The sequence below is a fragment of the Fundulus heteroclitus genome, chromosome 3 (genome assembly GCF_011125445.2).
Source record: "Fundulus heteroclitus isolate FHET01 chromosome 3, MU-UCD_Fhet_4.1, whole genome shotgun sequence".
Taxonomy (NCBI): domain Eukaryota; kingdom Metazoa; phylum Chordata; class Actinopteri; order Cyprinodontiformes; family Fundulidae; genus Fundulus; species Fundulus heteroclitus.
In genome coordinates this window covers 3,241,953-3,258,657 of record NC_046363.1, presented here as the reverse complement: position 1 = coordinate 3,258,657, position 16,705 = coordinate 3,241,953, and the positions used below count along the sequence as shown (strand labels likewise).

The 16,705-nt window shown below is 41.9% G+C and overlaps 1 protein-coding gene across 1 annotated transcript in view; it reads right to left on the bottom strand.

Moving 5' to 3' along the window:
- The window catches only part of tsnare1 (T-SNARE Domain Containing 1), a 188,289-nt gene that overhangs the window by 75,918 nt on the left and 95,666 nt on the right, over positions 1 to 16,705 (bottom strand). The window contains exons 5-7 of the mRNA XM_036127446.1: positions 714 to 804; positions 533 to 607; positions 328 to 384 (exon numbers count right to left, since the gene is read on the bottom strand). Of these exons, the coding sequence (XP_035983339.1) occupies positions 328 to 384; positions 533 to 607; positions 714 to 804 (223 nt within the window). The remainder of the gene's footprint in view (positions 1 to 327; positions 385 to 532; positions 608 to 713; positions 805 to 16,705) is intronic.

Here is a 16,705-nt window from a genome sequence, read left to right as displayed (position 1 = left end):
CAAAGCCTACAAAAACTACAGCAGCTCACAAAACCATTTTACAACTGTGCTCAATCAATGAGGGGATTTTTTTTTTGTATTCCAGACTTTAACTCTCAGCTCTGGCCTGTCCACAGAATGAAAATAAACACATTTCTTGCAACCACAAAATGGTTTAAGTTACACCAAATTAGGTGACACTAGTATATCAGTGTGGGATACACTAGACAGGGCTTCAAAGAACCTCTTGTGTGGATACAAAGGGCATCTCATCTCATCTCATCATGCTGCTCTCACATGAATGATGGCGAAACAAAGGCAGGATTTTCACCCACTGCATCAGCTCACCTTCTTCTTGTCTTTCTGTGCTGGAGGGAGTAAGGCCCTTGAGCGCTCTGCAATTTTCTGTGACAGAAGCAAATGAACAGACAGGGTCAAGAGGACTCTTTTATCCACAATATATATTTTTTTCTTTTTTGCCTCCATGTGCAGAAATCAGTATGACAAATGCTGTATGTATGTTTTTTTTTTTATCAGATAAGTCTGTAAATACCTTCTGAAGATCCCCATAGCGCTGCACAGAATCTGAGAGTTCAGTCTTCAGTCTGGTCAGACGAAGACGATCTTGCTATGCAACAAAACAGGAATAGCTTTAATTATCACAAATGTTGTGTAATCTCCTGTTTATTCTTGAAAATGACAGCCCATGAGGGAGGAATGGCACTAAGAAATACCCGTGAAGAACCGCTGATTATTTCAGAGAGCTGTTTGATGAGATGACTTGTGCTAGTGATGACTTTGTTGGTCTGCTGCTGAGTGGAGTGTCTGGAGTAGAGATAAAGAGACAGAAAGTACAGGAACATAGAAAAACATTAAATCAAATAAAACAGATCTCCAGCATATACAGATATACATCCACTGGCACTTTATTGACAATTTCAGTCTAAGCTGAAGCTGACGCTGAGGTCCAGTCCAAGCTGATGACACGATTAGGTCCTACTGGACTGGAACCTACAGAGTTAACACAGGAAGGTTAACATTTACCAAGTTGTTTTTTTATCATATTATGTTTGACTGGTGTAAATGTAGACAATGCCCACTGTGTCGCTGATAGCTGTAATTTCTAAACAAAAAAAAAAAGCAGAAAAAGTTAGGTGAGTCTGTGTTGCTTCCAACATTAAAAAAAGTAGAGCGCCAGTGGAAGAACACAACTTCAGAAGGACCTACATTTATGCTCTCAACACTTCTCTCTTGAAGACTTTGAGTCATTTATACCAACAAATAGATGCCAACAGGTGGCTGTTACCCTCAGAAGCTAACGTACTGAATGTGAAATCATGGATCCAACGCTGAACCAAAGGCCAGACCCTAAACTGGTGTTAATGGACCGAAGACCGTACCGATCAGATCATACGTGTTATTGGACCTGACACCAGACACAGAGCACCACTTGCTGGATCACATAGTCCTACAAGCGGTATGTGTCATTCATCACTTTTAATTCTTCTTCTTCTTCTTCTTCTTCTTCTGTGTGGGAGGAGTGTGAGTGAAGTAGAAGGTAGAGAGCGTGAGTTATCTGTTTGAGTGTTTTTTTCCTACTTTTTTTCTGTCTTTCACAGGGTGTATGTAACTATTGGGTATAAAGGTGTTGTTTGTTTGTGCTTTAGGTTTTTTGGTGGGTTTTGTGGGGTTTGGTGGCCGTTGGGTTTTGCCCGGCGGCAGGTTGGCGTCTTGAACACCATGGTGGTGGGTGGTGGCTCTGGTGTCTTCTCCACGCTGACACAGAAGAACGGCATTAAGGTGGATGCTGGTTCTCCATGCAGCGTGGAAGATGTTTGTTTGGCTGTGGGTGAAGTTATTGGGCACAGATTTATTAAGTCAGCAGCATGAATGAGTGGAGCTGTAGTTTTGTTCTTTGAAAAAGTGGAGCAGGCTCAACAGTTAGTGGAAGCGGGTGTTTCTGTGGATGGTTTGTTTTTACAAGTCTCGCCGCTTACATTACCTGCAACTAAGGTAACATTGTCAAACGTCCCTCTGTTTATTAGTGATGAGTTTTTGATTAAAGACTTGTCTCGACGTGGTAAAGTGGTGTCACCAATTAAAAAAGTGCTGTTCGTGTGTAAATCACGGCTATTAAAACACGTTGTCTCTCACAGGAGACAACTGTTCGTCATATTAAATCGTCGAGATGAGGAGCTTAACTTGCGTTTTCATAGATAGATATAGGTCATCAGAATAGATGACCTATATCTTGTTTGCCACGTCTTCTAACATGAAGTGCTTTGGTTGTGGTCAGGAGGGCCACATTATAAAAATGTGTCCCGACAGGGCCAGGCCGGCCCCGCCGGGTTTGGCGAAGCAGCAGCCCGCTGCTGCTGAACAGGTAGGGGACCCACCTGGCGAGGCGGTCGCTGCGGGGGCGCCCGCGGGGGGACCCTCGGCTGCTGCGAGGGGGCCCATAGCTGCTGCGGGAGAGCCTGCGGGGAGACCCGCAGCTGCAGCAGGGGAGCCCGCGGAAGAGCCAGCAGACGGTATTGTTGAGGTGCCAGTGGTGGACAGTGGAATGAGTGTGTGTGTGGGAAAAGATGGATGCACGGTGGTGTGTGGTGATGGGGTGAATGGTGGTGAGGGTGGAAGTGTAAAGGGGGAGAGAGAGACGGTGTACAGGGAGAGCAGGAGGGGGTGAAGAGCAGTGAGGAGCATTTAGTGTGTGGAAATCAGGGAGGGAAAGTAGAGGTGGAGGTAGGTGGACGGAATGAAAGGAGGAACAGTGTAGAGTCGGTTTTGGGAACTGGATTGGAGGGAGAGACAGGTGAGACAGAGGAGGTGATGGAAGTGGAAGCTTCAGCCCCTACAAAGAGGCGAAGCAAAAGGAGGAATGTGGTGGTTGCTGTGCAGGCCAGCAAGCAGGCTGCAGAGAGAATTATTATTATTGTTTTAAACACCATTTTAATGTGTTTAAAACCTGCCAGATTTTACCGGTGGCTTTTACAGATCACTCGTTGCTTTTAGATAGTGTTTTTATTAGAAACATTTTACCTAGAAGTGCTTATTGACATTTTAACTCAGCTTTAACTTATGATCAGGGTTTTAGAGAGATTTTAGGTTAATTTTGTACTGGTTTTAGACAAATAAAGTCTGATTTTACCTGTCTCAGACAGTGGTGGGACCATGGAAAAGTTCAAATAAAACTGCTGAGCCCGCAGCACACTCTCAATGTTACTCGCAACATTACCGGATCTATCAGTGATCTTGAGATGAATATCGTGGAATTAGAACAAGTTAATGAATCCACAGGAAATCGAGAGCACATTGAAGCTCTCAAATCTAAAGGGCTAGTTTTAGCAAACCTGTTGGAAAATAGAGTCCAAGGCACATTGGTCAGGTCCCGGATCCAGAACATCACGGAGATGGATGCTGCCTCTAGCTTCTTCTTGGGCTTGGAGAGGAAGCACAGGCAGAGGAAGCAGATCCACTCTTTGCTGTCGGACACAGAGCAGCAATTGAGTGAACCAGGGCAGATCAGGAGGAGGGCTGTGGAGTTTTACCGTTCTCTGTTCCGCAGTGAATACAAAGTGAACGAGGAACTGTTTAGGAAGTTCTGCAAAGAACTACACCAGGTCTCTGAGGAGACAAATACTGAGCTGGAGCGCCCGCTGGGGCTTCAGGAGCTCCACACAGCCCTCCTCAGCATGCAGGGCCAGAGGTCCCCGGGCATTGACCGGCTCACGGTCGAATTCTACAAGGCCTACTGGGATCTCCTAGCCCAAGACCTGCTAGACGTCTATAATGAAAGTCTGCTCACTGGTTCACTCCCTTTGTCCTGCCGCAGGGCGGTCATCACCCTGCTGCCAGACAAGGGGAACCTGCAGGATATTAAGAACTGGCGCCCTGTGTCCCTCCTCTGCACCGACTATAAGATCTTCTCCAAGGTCCTGGCCACTCGGCTGAGAAGGGCTATGGAGCAGGTCATCCACCGGGACCAGACCTATTGCGTCCCCAGCAGGTCCATGGTAGATAACATCTACCTAATTCAGGATGTTTTGGAGATCTTCAGTTCATTGGGTTTACAAACTGGCGTGATTTCACTAGATCAAGAAAAGGCATTTGACCGCGTTAAACACGGCTTCCTCTGGAAAACCATGAGGGGGTTTGGGTTCAACGAGGGTCTCATTGCCAAGATCTAGGTGCTGTACAGTGACATTGAGGCGTGCTGAAGATCAACGGGAGCCTGTGTGCTCCTTTTAGGGTGTGTAGAGGCATTCAACAGGGCTGCGCGCTCTCTGGGATGCTCTACGCACTCTCCCTGGAACCCCTCCTTCAGAAAATACGCTCATGTGTTTATGGTCTGGTTTTACCTGGTTTTAGGAACAATATTGTTTTATCTGCCTACGCTGATGATGTTGTTAAATGTTTAAAAAAAGATCAGCAAGATGTCACTGTTTTAACCAAGATCACAGAAAAGTTTTCTGCGTTGTCTGCTACGAGGGTAAACTGGGGAAAGAGCGAAGCCTTGGGTCTCGGCGAGTGGTCTGCTGGGCTCCCAGTTCTCCCTCAAGGTCTTTTATGGAAGAAAGATGTTTTTTTAATATCTTGGTGTGTTTTTAGGCAGTAAAGATATTGAAAGCAAATACTGGGAGAACGTTGAGGAAAAAATTAAAAACAAGTTGGCCAAATAGAAGTGGTTGCACTCCCAAATGTCCTATAGGGGCAGGGTGCTGGTTTTAAATAATCATTGCATCACAGCTGTGGCACAAGTTGTCCCTTTTAGACCCACCATCTGGCTTACTTGTGAGAATACAGGCAGAGATGGTAAACTTTTTCTGGAACGGTCGACATTGGGTGCCACAGTCTGTCTTGTTTTTACCAAGAGAGGAGGGGGGCCAGTTACCTGACTCCGCCAGATAGATTTGCTCCGCATATCCATCTGGAAACCTTCCGTTGAAGTAATTTTGGGAAGGGGCGAAAATACTGGTTAGCTGATTGGCCTATGTTGGTGATAGACGGGCCAAATGAACCAATCAGATTCTCTCTGTTACGAGCGACGACGAAAACACAACCACAAGCCAAGCTACTCTTGCTGCTGCAGGTAAAGGCTCGTTAGCTCAGCAAAGAAATATTCTGTAATTCCGATAAAACTTGCTCGATAGCCACGCTAACGCTAGTTTCATCGGCTGAAGCCGCCATGTTCTTTAGACTGAACTGTCGCGCTTCCCGTTGCGTCACACCTCAACCCGCCTCAAAGCCAACGCTGATTGGACGTTCGTTTGGTGAACGGCTCCAAATTTTCTTCAACGGAGGGTAGCCAGACTGATCTGCGAGTGAAACCTTGAAAGCTCGCGAGATCAGGATGGTCTCACGAGGCTAGGGGGCCAGGGCCTTTTCCACCTGGCCAGTAGAACAGCTACATTTCGTTTACAGTTCCTTCAGACGTTCCTAACAGGATCACCTGTGTGGAGGGATGTGGCCAGCTGCATTCTCAGACGTGTAAATTGTCTGGGGCTGGATGATGCACTGTTTTTAACTGATTTTAGTTGTTTAAATGTAAAAGGGTTGCCTCAGTTTTCTCAAAGTTTTTTTAAATGTTGTGCTTTTTTTAAACTGCACAGATCAAAAACACATAATTCTCTGCATTGGCTTTTAGAAGAACCACTAGTGTGTGGAGCAAGACTGGACGTCCGCGACAGCACAGTACCGGGCTTTTCTGAGGCGATGTCCAGGTCTGGGAAGGTTACCCTGCGGTGGCTGGTGCAGGTGGCTGGACCAGATTTTTCACCATTTTTTTTCAGCAGACTGGCAGAGCGCTTTCTGGAGCGGATGAAGGAGCAAATGACAGCTGGAGAGAGGTGGCTCCTGCGGCTACACATCATAAAAAAGTGCCTGGCAGACCCGACTGACCCGTTCCTGGATCCGGGTTTTGAGGAGGACAGTGGCCCCCTGCTGCAAAGCGTGGTCCCAGGGATGGACTTATGTAAAACGGACCCAAAAGCACTGTACAAATGTAGTACAAAAATCCTGAACAAGAGAACTCTCCACAGCAGAGCAATCCATGTGTGGAGTGACAAACTTGGAGGATAAAAGCCTCAGTGGAGGACTCTATACAAGCCTCCGATAAAAAAACAGACTGGTGACCTTCAGCGGAGGATACTCTATGGGGCTATTATCAATATAATGAGTGTCCTTTTTGCAAATTGTCGTGTACGCGCATAAAAATAATCACTACGCTTACAGCGTCTAACTTTGCCAAAAATAATGTTTAGCGATGGTCGGTCTTTCTTCCCCTCCTCCTCCACACAACAAGGAGCTCTTTTCTCACTGTGACATGTTCATCAAGCTTTGTTTAAGAGTTGCAATACTATTTGAAGCAAGACGGTGTCAAGAAAGATGTGACAGAGTGGTGTAGATTGGCTATGAGCGCTCTTTGTGTGTGTGCGTGTGTTGCATGATACTCTCACTCCTTACTTGTACTTCTATGGAGTGATTTTTTTTACAATATTGTTGCAAGCAAAGAACACATTTTGTAAATGGAAATTGGCCCAAGACCATGTTCTTGAATCGGAAAAGGGTAGAGTGCCTTCTCCGGGTTGGGGAGGATGTACTGCCCCTGGTGGAGGGGTTCAAGTATCTTGGGGTCTTGTTCACGAATGAGGGGAAGATGGAGCAGGAGATCAACTGACGGATTGGTGCGGCGTCTGTTGTGAAGCGGGCGCTGTACCGATCCATTGTGGTGAAGAGAGAGCTGAGCCAAAAGGCAAAGCTGTCGTCCTACCTTCATCTATGGTCATGAGCTTTGGGTCATGACCGAAAGAACGAGATCCAGGATACAAGCGGCTGAAAAAGTTTTCTCCTTCGGGAGGGAAAAGATTGTAATGTCGCTGGGAATACAGTATGAACGTTAGTGTTCACCAGACCTGCCTAGGCTCAGATGTCACTGCAGAATTGTTTGACGGGTAGTAAATGTTCTGATTTGAGGCTGTTAAAAGTTTTTTTAGATTAGTGTATTTAATTAATAACGTTTGGTTTTCAATCATGCTGAGCTGCCGCTTTACTGCAAGGGATTGCTGAGGGCCAGGCTTGGTCCAGCATATTTTACAATTGATTTATAAATTAGCAAACTGGCATTTTGATAGTCCTGCATTACTGTCGCTAGATGCCGCCATGTCTGTTTGTCTGTTGTTCAACCAATTATCTTTTGGCTCAAAAAGGACTATCAACACACTATCAAAGGTGTTGGTGTATAATCTTATTTTTTCATGATCAAACAGTTTTTGGTCTTTTTTATAAGCATATTACGTGGCTTTATACCTTTAAAGCATATTCTGATGTGCCTTTTTTTCCAAATTGGCCTGGCAATCAGATTGCAGAGCTTTTGATAGTGTTACGGCCATTTATCTTTGTTCTCGATGTATATTATAAAACAAGGTGGGATATTCACTGAATGGTTGGCTTTGTTGTACTTTGTGCATGCAAACATCACAACATGTGTCAATGATGGTGACTGGTTGGCACTGTGTAGGAGTGATTCATGGAAACAGACTGATGACTCTTCTCTCTTTGAGCATGTTTCATGATATAGTTGCTATTTATTAAATATGTTCTGTTGTCAATGGCAAGAGGCAAACAGACTCCATTAAAAATGAACCATTTTTAATGGTTCATTGACTTAATTTAATTATTTTATTGTCCCTTTAAGTCAGTCTTCTTAAAGGTTACTTGAGTTTAGATACAATTTGACCAGCATGCTAATGATTAACTTAACTGAGATATGAACATTGTAACAGCCATATTCTTCCTTTTTCTTTGTGTGCTTTTGTTGTGACAAGCCTCACTGAGGGATATGGTAGGAACTACAACCGTTTTCATAACGCCGCAGAATATCCACTAGAAAGCCAGGTTAAGACTGTTATTAAATATCCATGCTGTCAGGTCATCCAGGGGTTACAATACACACATCACTCTTCACTGCAATTTTCCTGACTTGACACTATATTGCTCAGGTCTGCAGAGATGGGCTGCTACACAAAAGCGTCCCAGTTGTGGTTGTTCAAATATTGATCTCCATGAAACTGATGGCAGGGGATGGGGAGGCAAACTGCAGTGTATTGGGGCGAAAAGAAGCTTGTCAACATAACTTTGTGTCTGTTAGCTAAAAATCTGAGGAAAAAAATACAGTCATGAATCACATTTAATCAATTAGAATATGTGTTCCAATGAGGCTCATTTGTCAGATTAAAAGTTCCTTTTGAAAATAACTTTAATCTTGTATGTTTCATTAAACCAAAATTTCTGAATTAAAATGTTTTTATTGGACCTAAATGTCATGTTTTCATTACCTGTAAGCAGAAATTCATCCTAATTAACAGGAATTAAATCTTGAATGCATCAGATCTGTCTGTATTATTTAGTTGAATGAACTGCATTATTTCAGTTAGTGAATATAGTTACTAAAATAAATTAACTTTTCAATAATATATTAATTAATTGAATTGTTCTGTATGTTATTTATACAAACACACAGCCTCAATTTCCAGTTTAACTCGCTTTTCATTCATATGCATATTTCAATTGGTTTATGATCTATGCATCTTTTCAACAAGTTTTTGAGGTTTCAGTAATTAGATATACTGTATGCAGAACAGGGTAAGTAGAGAACTAATAAGTCAAGGAATATTGAAGAATATAAGTTAAGGGTACATGAAAAAACTAAACAGTAAAGCAGTTCAGTGTTGATCTCTGAATGTCAAAACAGTTTAATTTTAGATTTATGACATAATATTGATTTTATATCTAGAACACAATTATTGATATTACATTAAGGTTTAAAAGTTAACAAACACTTTTGATTCAACATTTTTATGTATGAAGACATCATACAATTATCTGGGGTCTCATTAATAAAGGTTGTGTATGCACGAAACAGGGCCTGAAACGAACGTACGTTACTTCCCATGCACAAGTTGGGATCTATATATATAAAAAAAAACCTTGACTGGAAAATGTGTGGACCTCACCGCAACTCTGACCCATGTTTATGCTCCTTTTGGAGACTGTGCAACTTGGCGACAGAGACGGTAAAGTGGTGAATTGCAGCCAAACTGCACTCCAGATCAGACTTTAATCATAGATCAATTTTAACAGAAGCATTCAGAACAGCAGTGTTATTCATGCTTGTGGTCATGACACATGACTATACATAAGAACTTTTTAATGAAATAAAAAAATCCCATAAGCCACCTTAAATCTTAAATCAAAGTCCGCAAATTTTACTGGGGTTTTCTACGATCACATTCCTTTCCCCAATGATCCCCAGGGTGAGAATGTGAAGAGGTGTGAGGCATTTACTTTAATTACTGTAAACATAAATACACTAAAGCGTAAATCTGTGCGGTATGCTGCATTGATACTGGGGGAGGCCCTTGCAAATGGGAGAAAACATGGTTTCAGAGATCAAAGATTTCCAGGGCAAGGATGATGACTGGCTAATATGCTGCTTTAGACTACAGTTACACAACCGCCTCACCCCAGTAGTTGGGTCCTAATCCGCCCACCAAACCCCAGAGTAAAGAGAAGATGCACCTTAACACCACTCAGACCCATGCAGAGCAGATGCTCTTTCCGATCAACTTCCTATGTTTCTTTATTATGGGGGGATGGATACTCTCATTCCTCCTGGTTTCCATCCATCCATAGAATGTTGATCTGAACACACACAGCCTAAGAGGAATTTCAACACGGAGTCCCCGTGAGGCTATCATCCTACGTTTGAAATAGCAATCAAGTTTACTTCCTAACATGTTATTTTAATGTGGACAACATATGTGCTATTATCTCTGATTTACACCTTTGAGCCATGTTAGGGGAACGCCAGACACAGTACATTGGCAGTAACATCTCATAGCAACTGTCGAAAATGGTTGTGAAAGGGAATACTTGGGGCTTGTTTTAAAGCCACAGGAATCAGCCAAGATCATCTGTTGACTCTGCGTCATGTAACAAGACAATGATCCTAAATACTACAACTGTACTGTTAAAAAAGGTAACTATCAAACCATTTAAGTTAAATATAGAGAAACAAATGTCTACAAATTAAATAAAAAGACTGGACTACTTTGTGTGTTTCAATGAAATATAATAGTTCAATAATGTTCTAGGATCGTCTTCCTATGTCACTTGATTACTTGACTTTCAAGTGTATTTTTTAACATACTGAATATTCCTGTGGCTATGGAATCATAACATATGTTATATCATCATATGTTACTTTCTGCAGATTCTCTGTTTGCGTTGATGAAGATACAACAAATCAATATGCTAAATGCTTGGTTAACAACACGTTTCTGATTAATTCAGAAAATAATCAGTTGACCACTTGGAGGCTCTCAAAGACCGTGGATGTAGTGTCAAACTTTGAGCCTGAGAAGGTCAGGTGGTCAATAATGACAGAAAAATGAAGAAAATAAGACGGAGACACCACGGCAAAAGTAACTTGTTCTCATGCAATAGCTTTCATCTCAACATGCATGTCATGTATGTAACGGGTGCATCAGTAACTCTATCCTTATCTCATATATGTGACAGGACTTTTTAAATATAGATATACCAACACATGTCACAACACAAGTGTGATAGAAGCTCAAGTCAGCAAACTTAGAAAATGATCAGGAGAAAAACTGCTTATTTGTCCTTCATACATATTTATCTCTACTATATTCCCATGGTGCATTTTACTCATAAGGTACTTTTCTGCCATATAATAAAATAATAATGTATAAACACACACAAATGTACAACATAAAGATTTACATGTTCTATAGGAGGATATGGATGCGTCACTACTTAACAGCAAAGCTGCCACAGATGTGACAGGTTATTTAAAAAAAAACATCCTGCTAATGTGGTGACGTTCTTACCCGCTATAGTAACCCAGCAGAGGACAGACTAGGTGGCTGTTGCTTTACATTAAGGAGTGAGAATTGAAGATGCCCATCATTTATGCAGCAACCAGAAACTATTGAAATGCTGCCTGTGCATCAGGAATTAGTGTGGTGGGATACAGAGGGAGATGAGTCCTAATGCATTAATGTAGGTGTAGCTAAAGACTGTTTAAGAAGTGAAGAAGCTAGCTGTCTGTTTATGTTCCAACTATTACCTGTGGTCATTAGATATACTTCATACAGATCTGTGGATTGGACCCGTTGAGCCTGACTTAGAGATACAGGTACATCACAAAAAATATATATCTATAAAAAAAATCAATAATTGTTATCACTTATTTCAGAACTTTAACCTCCTATATAATTTAGATTAATTGTACTGTCTCTTCTAATTTTCAAGAGTCTTACAGATAATGGAAACCCAAAATTTAGTAAGTTTAAAATGTGTATATGATCAAGAAAAGGGACAATTCAAACAGAAATGTCAGGTTCCTAAAGCTAAATTAAATTAAATGCAGTTGATACTTGGATTGGCCTCCTTTTTGCATTACTTACTGATCAATGCAACCTGCCATGGAGACAATCAGCCTCTGGTTCTGCTAAGGTATTATGGAACCCCAGCTTATAATACATTTTATCTGAAAGCGCCTTTCAGTGCACCCAAGGACATTGTACAGATTCAACAATAAATCATGATAAAAATAAACCGGCAATTACAGTTACAGTATTCTTGAACAAATGTGTTTTGAGTTTAGACTTTAAGTTAGCAAAAGTGTATTGTGGCTGCTCAGAGGGAGAGAGTTCCATACTTTGGGAGTAGAGCATAACAGTTTTGAGTTCTATTCTGAATCTAACCAGGAGCCAAAGGAGCTGCTATAGAATGGGTGATGGGGTGAAATGAGGGGGTTTTGAAAATAATGTGTGCAGCTAAACCACTTAAAGTCTAACTCTTGGAATGAATGTATTTTAACGCAGATGCATTCAAATAGTCACCAGAGTAAAGAAATGTATATTATATGTGAATTATGTGCGCCGTTTGGAAGTAATTTCGAGAAAACTTGCTGTATAAGCAAAAGAGACCGAACATTCCTCAATCGGGCTGCTCCAGAATGTGACGTCACAAACAGAATTAGTACCGTGCATCCGGCTGCTAACACTACGACTTTCGCTACCGATTTATTAAATTCAATTATTAACTCTTACTCTATGTACAAAAAATTTATAAAAAAAATGTCTGATACATCTACAAACTCCACCTCAAGCATCGGCGACTCCGATACCGAATATATATACGAAGAAACGGAGTTTGAACAAGGTGAACATGAGGAGACTATATCTAACGCTGCCCAAGACATAGAGCCCATGCTCCATTGTAAGTACCCCTCAAAATCATCGCTTGTGAAGTGTGAATTGCATAAAACACTTTTGTCACTGCCGGCAATCCAGTCCTTTCGCGTTTCTTTTACGAATTTATCCCATTTCTTTCGGACCTTTTGATCCTTCGGCCAAGTATGTAGCGCTACTTTCTGGCCTGCACTAGACCGCGGTAAAATTGGCTTGACATTGGACATTCAAGCTCCGCGGAGTCAGCGGAGCACTCTTGGCAAACAAAAATCAAATCAGATTTGTCCCATACGCAGTCCCATCGCGTATGGGAGAAGGGAGCAGCTGAGAGACGCGGGCCGAAATCGGAGTCCTTCAACCAGATCAACCGTGAGCTAGATCCCGCTGACTCCACGGAGCTTGAATGTCCAATATCAAACCAACTTCACCGCGGTCTGCACTACGCCTATGAGCGACACTACAGCCACCAACTACGCACCTAGAAGTCATTTTATTGTGGACTTAGTTTGGCGATTTTTTTTTAAAAGTGCTTGCTCAAAGTAGACGTGGATCAGCAGATTTGGTGTGTGAAAGAAGATACTGGAAAACATCCATATATCCTTGTTCGCCGTACCGGTTGTACAATGTAAACAATGTGTGTTTCTATGCAAGTTCGCTTTGCGCATTCTCGGTGTTCTTGAACTGACGTCACACGTCAGAAATGGCCGATCGTAAACGGAGGCAGCACTCAAACGCGGAATACCATAATTGGTGTAAAAAATGCGCAATATTTCATATTTAAACTTAATTTGAACACTTTTGATACATGAATATTCAAAGTTTACCTTGTTCTGGAAGTTATTCAACGGTTTTTGGGATTTTCTTTCAGTCCAAGAGTTAGACTTTAAAGCTTATGGAATGATTTCTAAGGGAGACCAAAAAAAAGAGAGTTACAGTCGTTCATGAAGGAGGTGATAAGGCTAGGCCTGTCACAATAACATATTTGGCTGGGCATAATTTTTTTCTAAATCTTATTGCGCTAAATTATATCATTGTCATTTGGAGAGACCTTTTTCTACTAATATGATTCAATTCAATTCAATTCAATTTTCCTCCTCTCCTGTGGAACCAACTCCCAGTTTTGGTCCATGAGGCAGACACCTATGACTAGGCTTAAAAATTTACTTCTTGACAAAGTTAGAGTGGCTTAGGTTACCCTGAGCTATCTCTGTAGTTAGCTGCTATGGGCTTAGGCTGCTGGAGGACATCAGGGTCTATTTTTCTCACTTTGCTGATTTATCCTACTGTTCTCCAACTTGTATTGTTTGTTGTTATTTCAACTTTTAACTTTTTGTTCTCTATTATATTATTCTTCATACACCTCATCTGGCGTTCTGTTAGTTGTCACATCATCCAGGGGAGACAGATCATCCACTATTACCATATAACATAGAAAGGATTCCTGGATCTTCTTTAACCCCCAGTCGGTTGAGGCAGATGACTGTTTATACCGAGTCTGGTTCTGCTGGAGGTTTTCCTCCCTGTTAATGGGGAGTTTTCCTCTCCATTGTCACTTCATGCATGCTCAGAATGAGGGATTTCTGCAAAGCCATGGACAATGCAAATGACTGTCCCTGTGGCTCTACATTCTTTCATGAGGAGTGAATGCTACTTGCCAAGACTTGATGCAATCTACTGGATTTCCTTAGATAGGAAACTGTTTTCCATTTTGTACTTTCAAGTAAAGTCTATGGTTGAAACAGGAGAAATATTTACTTCTTATGTTTTGTGTTAGATTAAAAAACACATTGCAAAATAATCTATCATATCATATTTTTATAGACTGATACACGGCTTTAATTCAGGGGTTAAAGCAAAATAATCAATTTGACTGACCAATTTGACCATAATTTCCCGGGGCCGTGGACGTCATACCACATTAGGTACCACACTTCAACCAACTTTAACCAAATCTGGCAGTTTACAATATGCATTGACAATTCCTGTGGCTCTCCCGCCTTTAAGCTTAAGAGCCTTGCCGTCATCCTGGGCGGCCCTCACCATCACTTTCCACTTCCATGACATCACTTGGTTAACTTACTTTCATCTTTGCACCATCGAGCAAGTTCTTCCTTCACACCTTTGCCAAACTGGTTCACAGTCCACTCACATCTTGACTTTACACTTTCAACGCCCTTCCCTTCCTGTCCCCCAGAAAACCCTCCATCAACTGCAGCTAGTACAAAAGACAGCAGTATGCATCATATATGTACAAACAGAGGCGGTATAAAAATTACCTGTCGTTTTCCCCTCCCCAACATGCAGATATTGATAGGCTGAGATTTAAGCTGAAAACAGGCCGAGTTTACACACAAAGTTTATAGTTTTAAAACCTCCAAAACTGCATTTAGTGGTTTCTTTATAATTTCAACTTGTACATTTTGCAATAACACAAAAATGACAATTTTCCCAGAATTTGAATGTTTTTCTCTGTTATCTCCATTTGCGCTCTGCCAACTTGTTCCTGGTTTTCCTGTGTTGCGTCACATATGTTTCAAATATCTAACTTTTCATAATATTACATTTTTTTACCTTAATGTGGTGGAGGGTTTGTGTACCCATAAGATCCTCAGGTCTATGTTGTCTGGAGCTTTAGCTCCTAATAGGGTTTCTGTTGCCAAATTGGCCTCAAGGGAAGAGTCACACTAAGAGCGATTCAAGAATTCCAATGATATGACTAGTCACAAAAAGAAGTAAACCTTGCCTGAAATAGAACCAGACCTATGTTACTGTGAATGCCTGGTTTGTTTAACTGAATAAAAACTAAACTGAAGTAATAATTGGACCAGTAAGGGAGCAAAAAAAAGGTAGAAAAAAGGTTTTGCATTTTTCTAAATCTTTTGCTAAAAATAAAAAGGTAATTACTGGTAACAAGTCTAAAAAAGATGTTTTTTAGAAAAGCTGTTCTTTATTTGGATATTAGCTTTGGGTCATTGTTGGGTTGCTTTGTAGAAGAACACTGACTGGTTTTTGAAACTGTTCACAGTATTCTCCACCTTGATCAGGGGCCCAGTTCCAGCTCAAGAAAAATGTGTTTCAATAATAATGTGTCCTTCAAAGAGAGACTTTTAACAGATTTATTAGAGTAACAGGTGTAGCCGACGTGGGAGAATTCTGGAACTGGCTGAGGAACCTCTGCAAGGAAGGGAGACAGGTTAGTGGCTGTGAGTCTAACAGTGAGGATTGTTGAGCACTGTTTTAAAGCAACTAACCTCTCTTGAATCCGGAGTGAAGCACTGAATCCAAGAAGTGCTTCCAGGAGAATCTTGGCTTGTCCTTTACTTGAAGAAGCTGGGTCCAAAACTCAACTAGCTACAGTAGAGAAGCTCCGCGGACAGTCCAGGGTCATTAACGAGGATTTTGAAGCAGAGTCAGAGTATCAGAGTACAGAGTCTGGTCAAGGGTCTTGATCCTCATGGCTAACTGATTGGCAGAAGTACAGGAGGGCTTTGCAGAGATGTAATGTCAGGCAATAGGCAAAGGTCGATGTCCAGAAACTGACCAACAGGAGAGTCTGACAAGGGCAGAGGTTATTGGGACATGGTCCACCAGTGCCATTCTCAGCTCCCCTTACTCTCTTCTGAAGGTTCCTCCTGTCTCAGATATTGTAACAGGAATACAATGCTACGGCATAATCACAATAAACTGATTTGGAAATGTCTGTTTTTAATGTCTTTTCATGTTATGATTTAGGTTTTTGTTTGTTTGTTTTGGACTTTTCCTAGTTCCAACCTGTCACCTCTCAGCCACCAGCCACCACCCACTCAGCTCTGTCCACTCCTCAGTCACCAGTCAATTAGTCCAGACCAGCTCCACCTGCTGCCTGTAATTACTGCCAACTCTGCTCACCTGTACCCCTGTCTATATATACCTGCCTCAGCCAACTCATCCCTGCCAGAACATCTCGTCTTTTCTCGCCTCGTGCAGTACCGCCTTGACTATACCAGTTCCTGTGTCCTCAGCCAGCTGGCCTCTTCTGCTTCCCCCGTCTCTGATGAAAGCTGCCTGTGTATGCGTGCTGCACAACTCTGCCTGTTTCCTCTTGCATTCCAGCCGCTCGCTCTGCCCGTTCTGGTGGTTCCTTGCTCCACATTGGCCTACACCTGATCAGCTCCTGCCTTTTTCACTCAGACTGTCTGTCACTACCTGCATCTTCTGATCCGCTGCTCATCCCTGCCTGCCTGCACCATCAGCCATTACTCATCTGTCAAGTCTGGTTCTGCTTGCCTGTCTCAGCTGCCACACCTCATCCTCACAATAAACCTTTTAAAATGTAACTCTGTGTTTGGCTGAATATCGGGTTCACCAGTATTAATCATTACATTTTCATATTTTTTTCATATACTGTTTTTCAACCATGTTTCTGTCGTTGTTCTCAAAAATTGTTTTTCCTTTAATAAAGGTTTTAT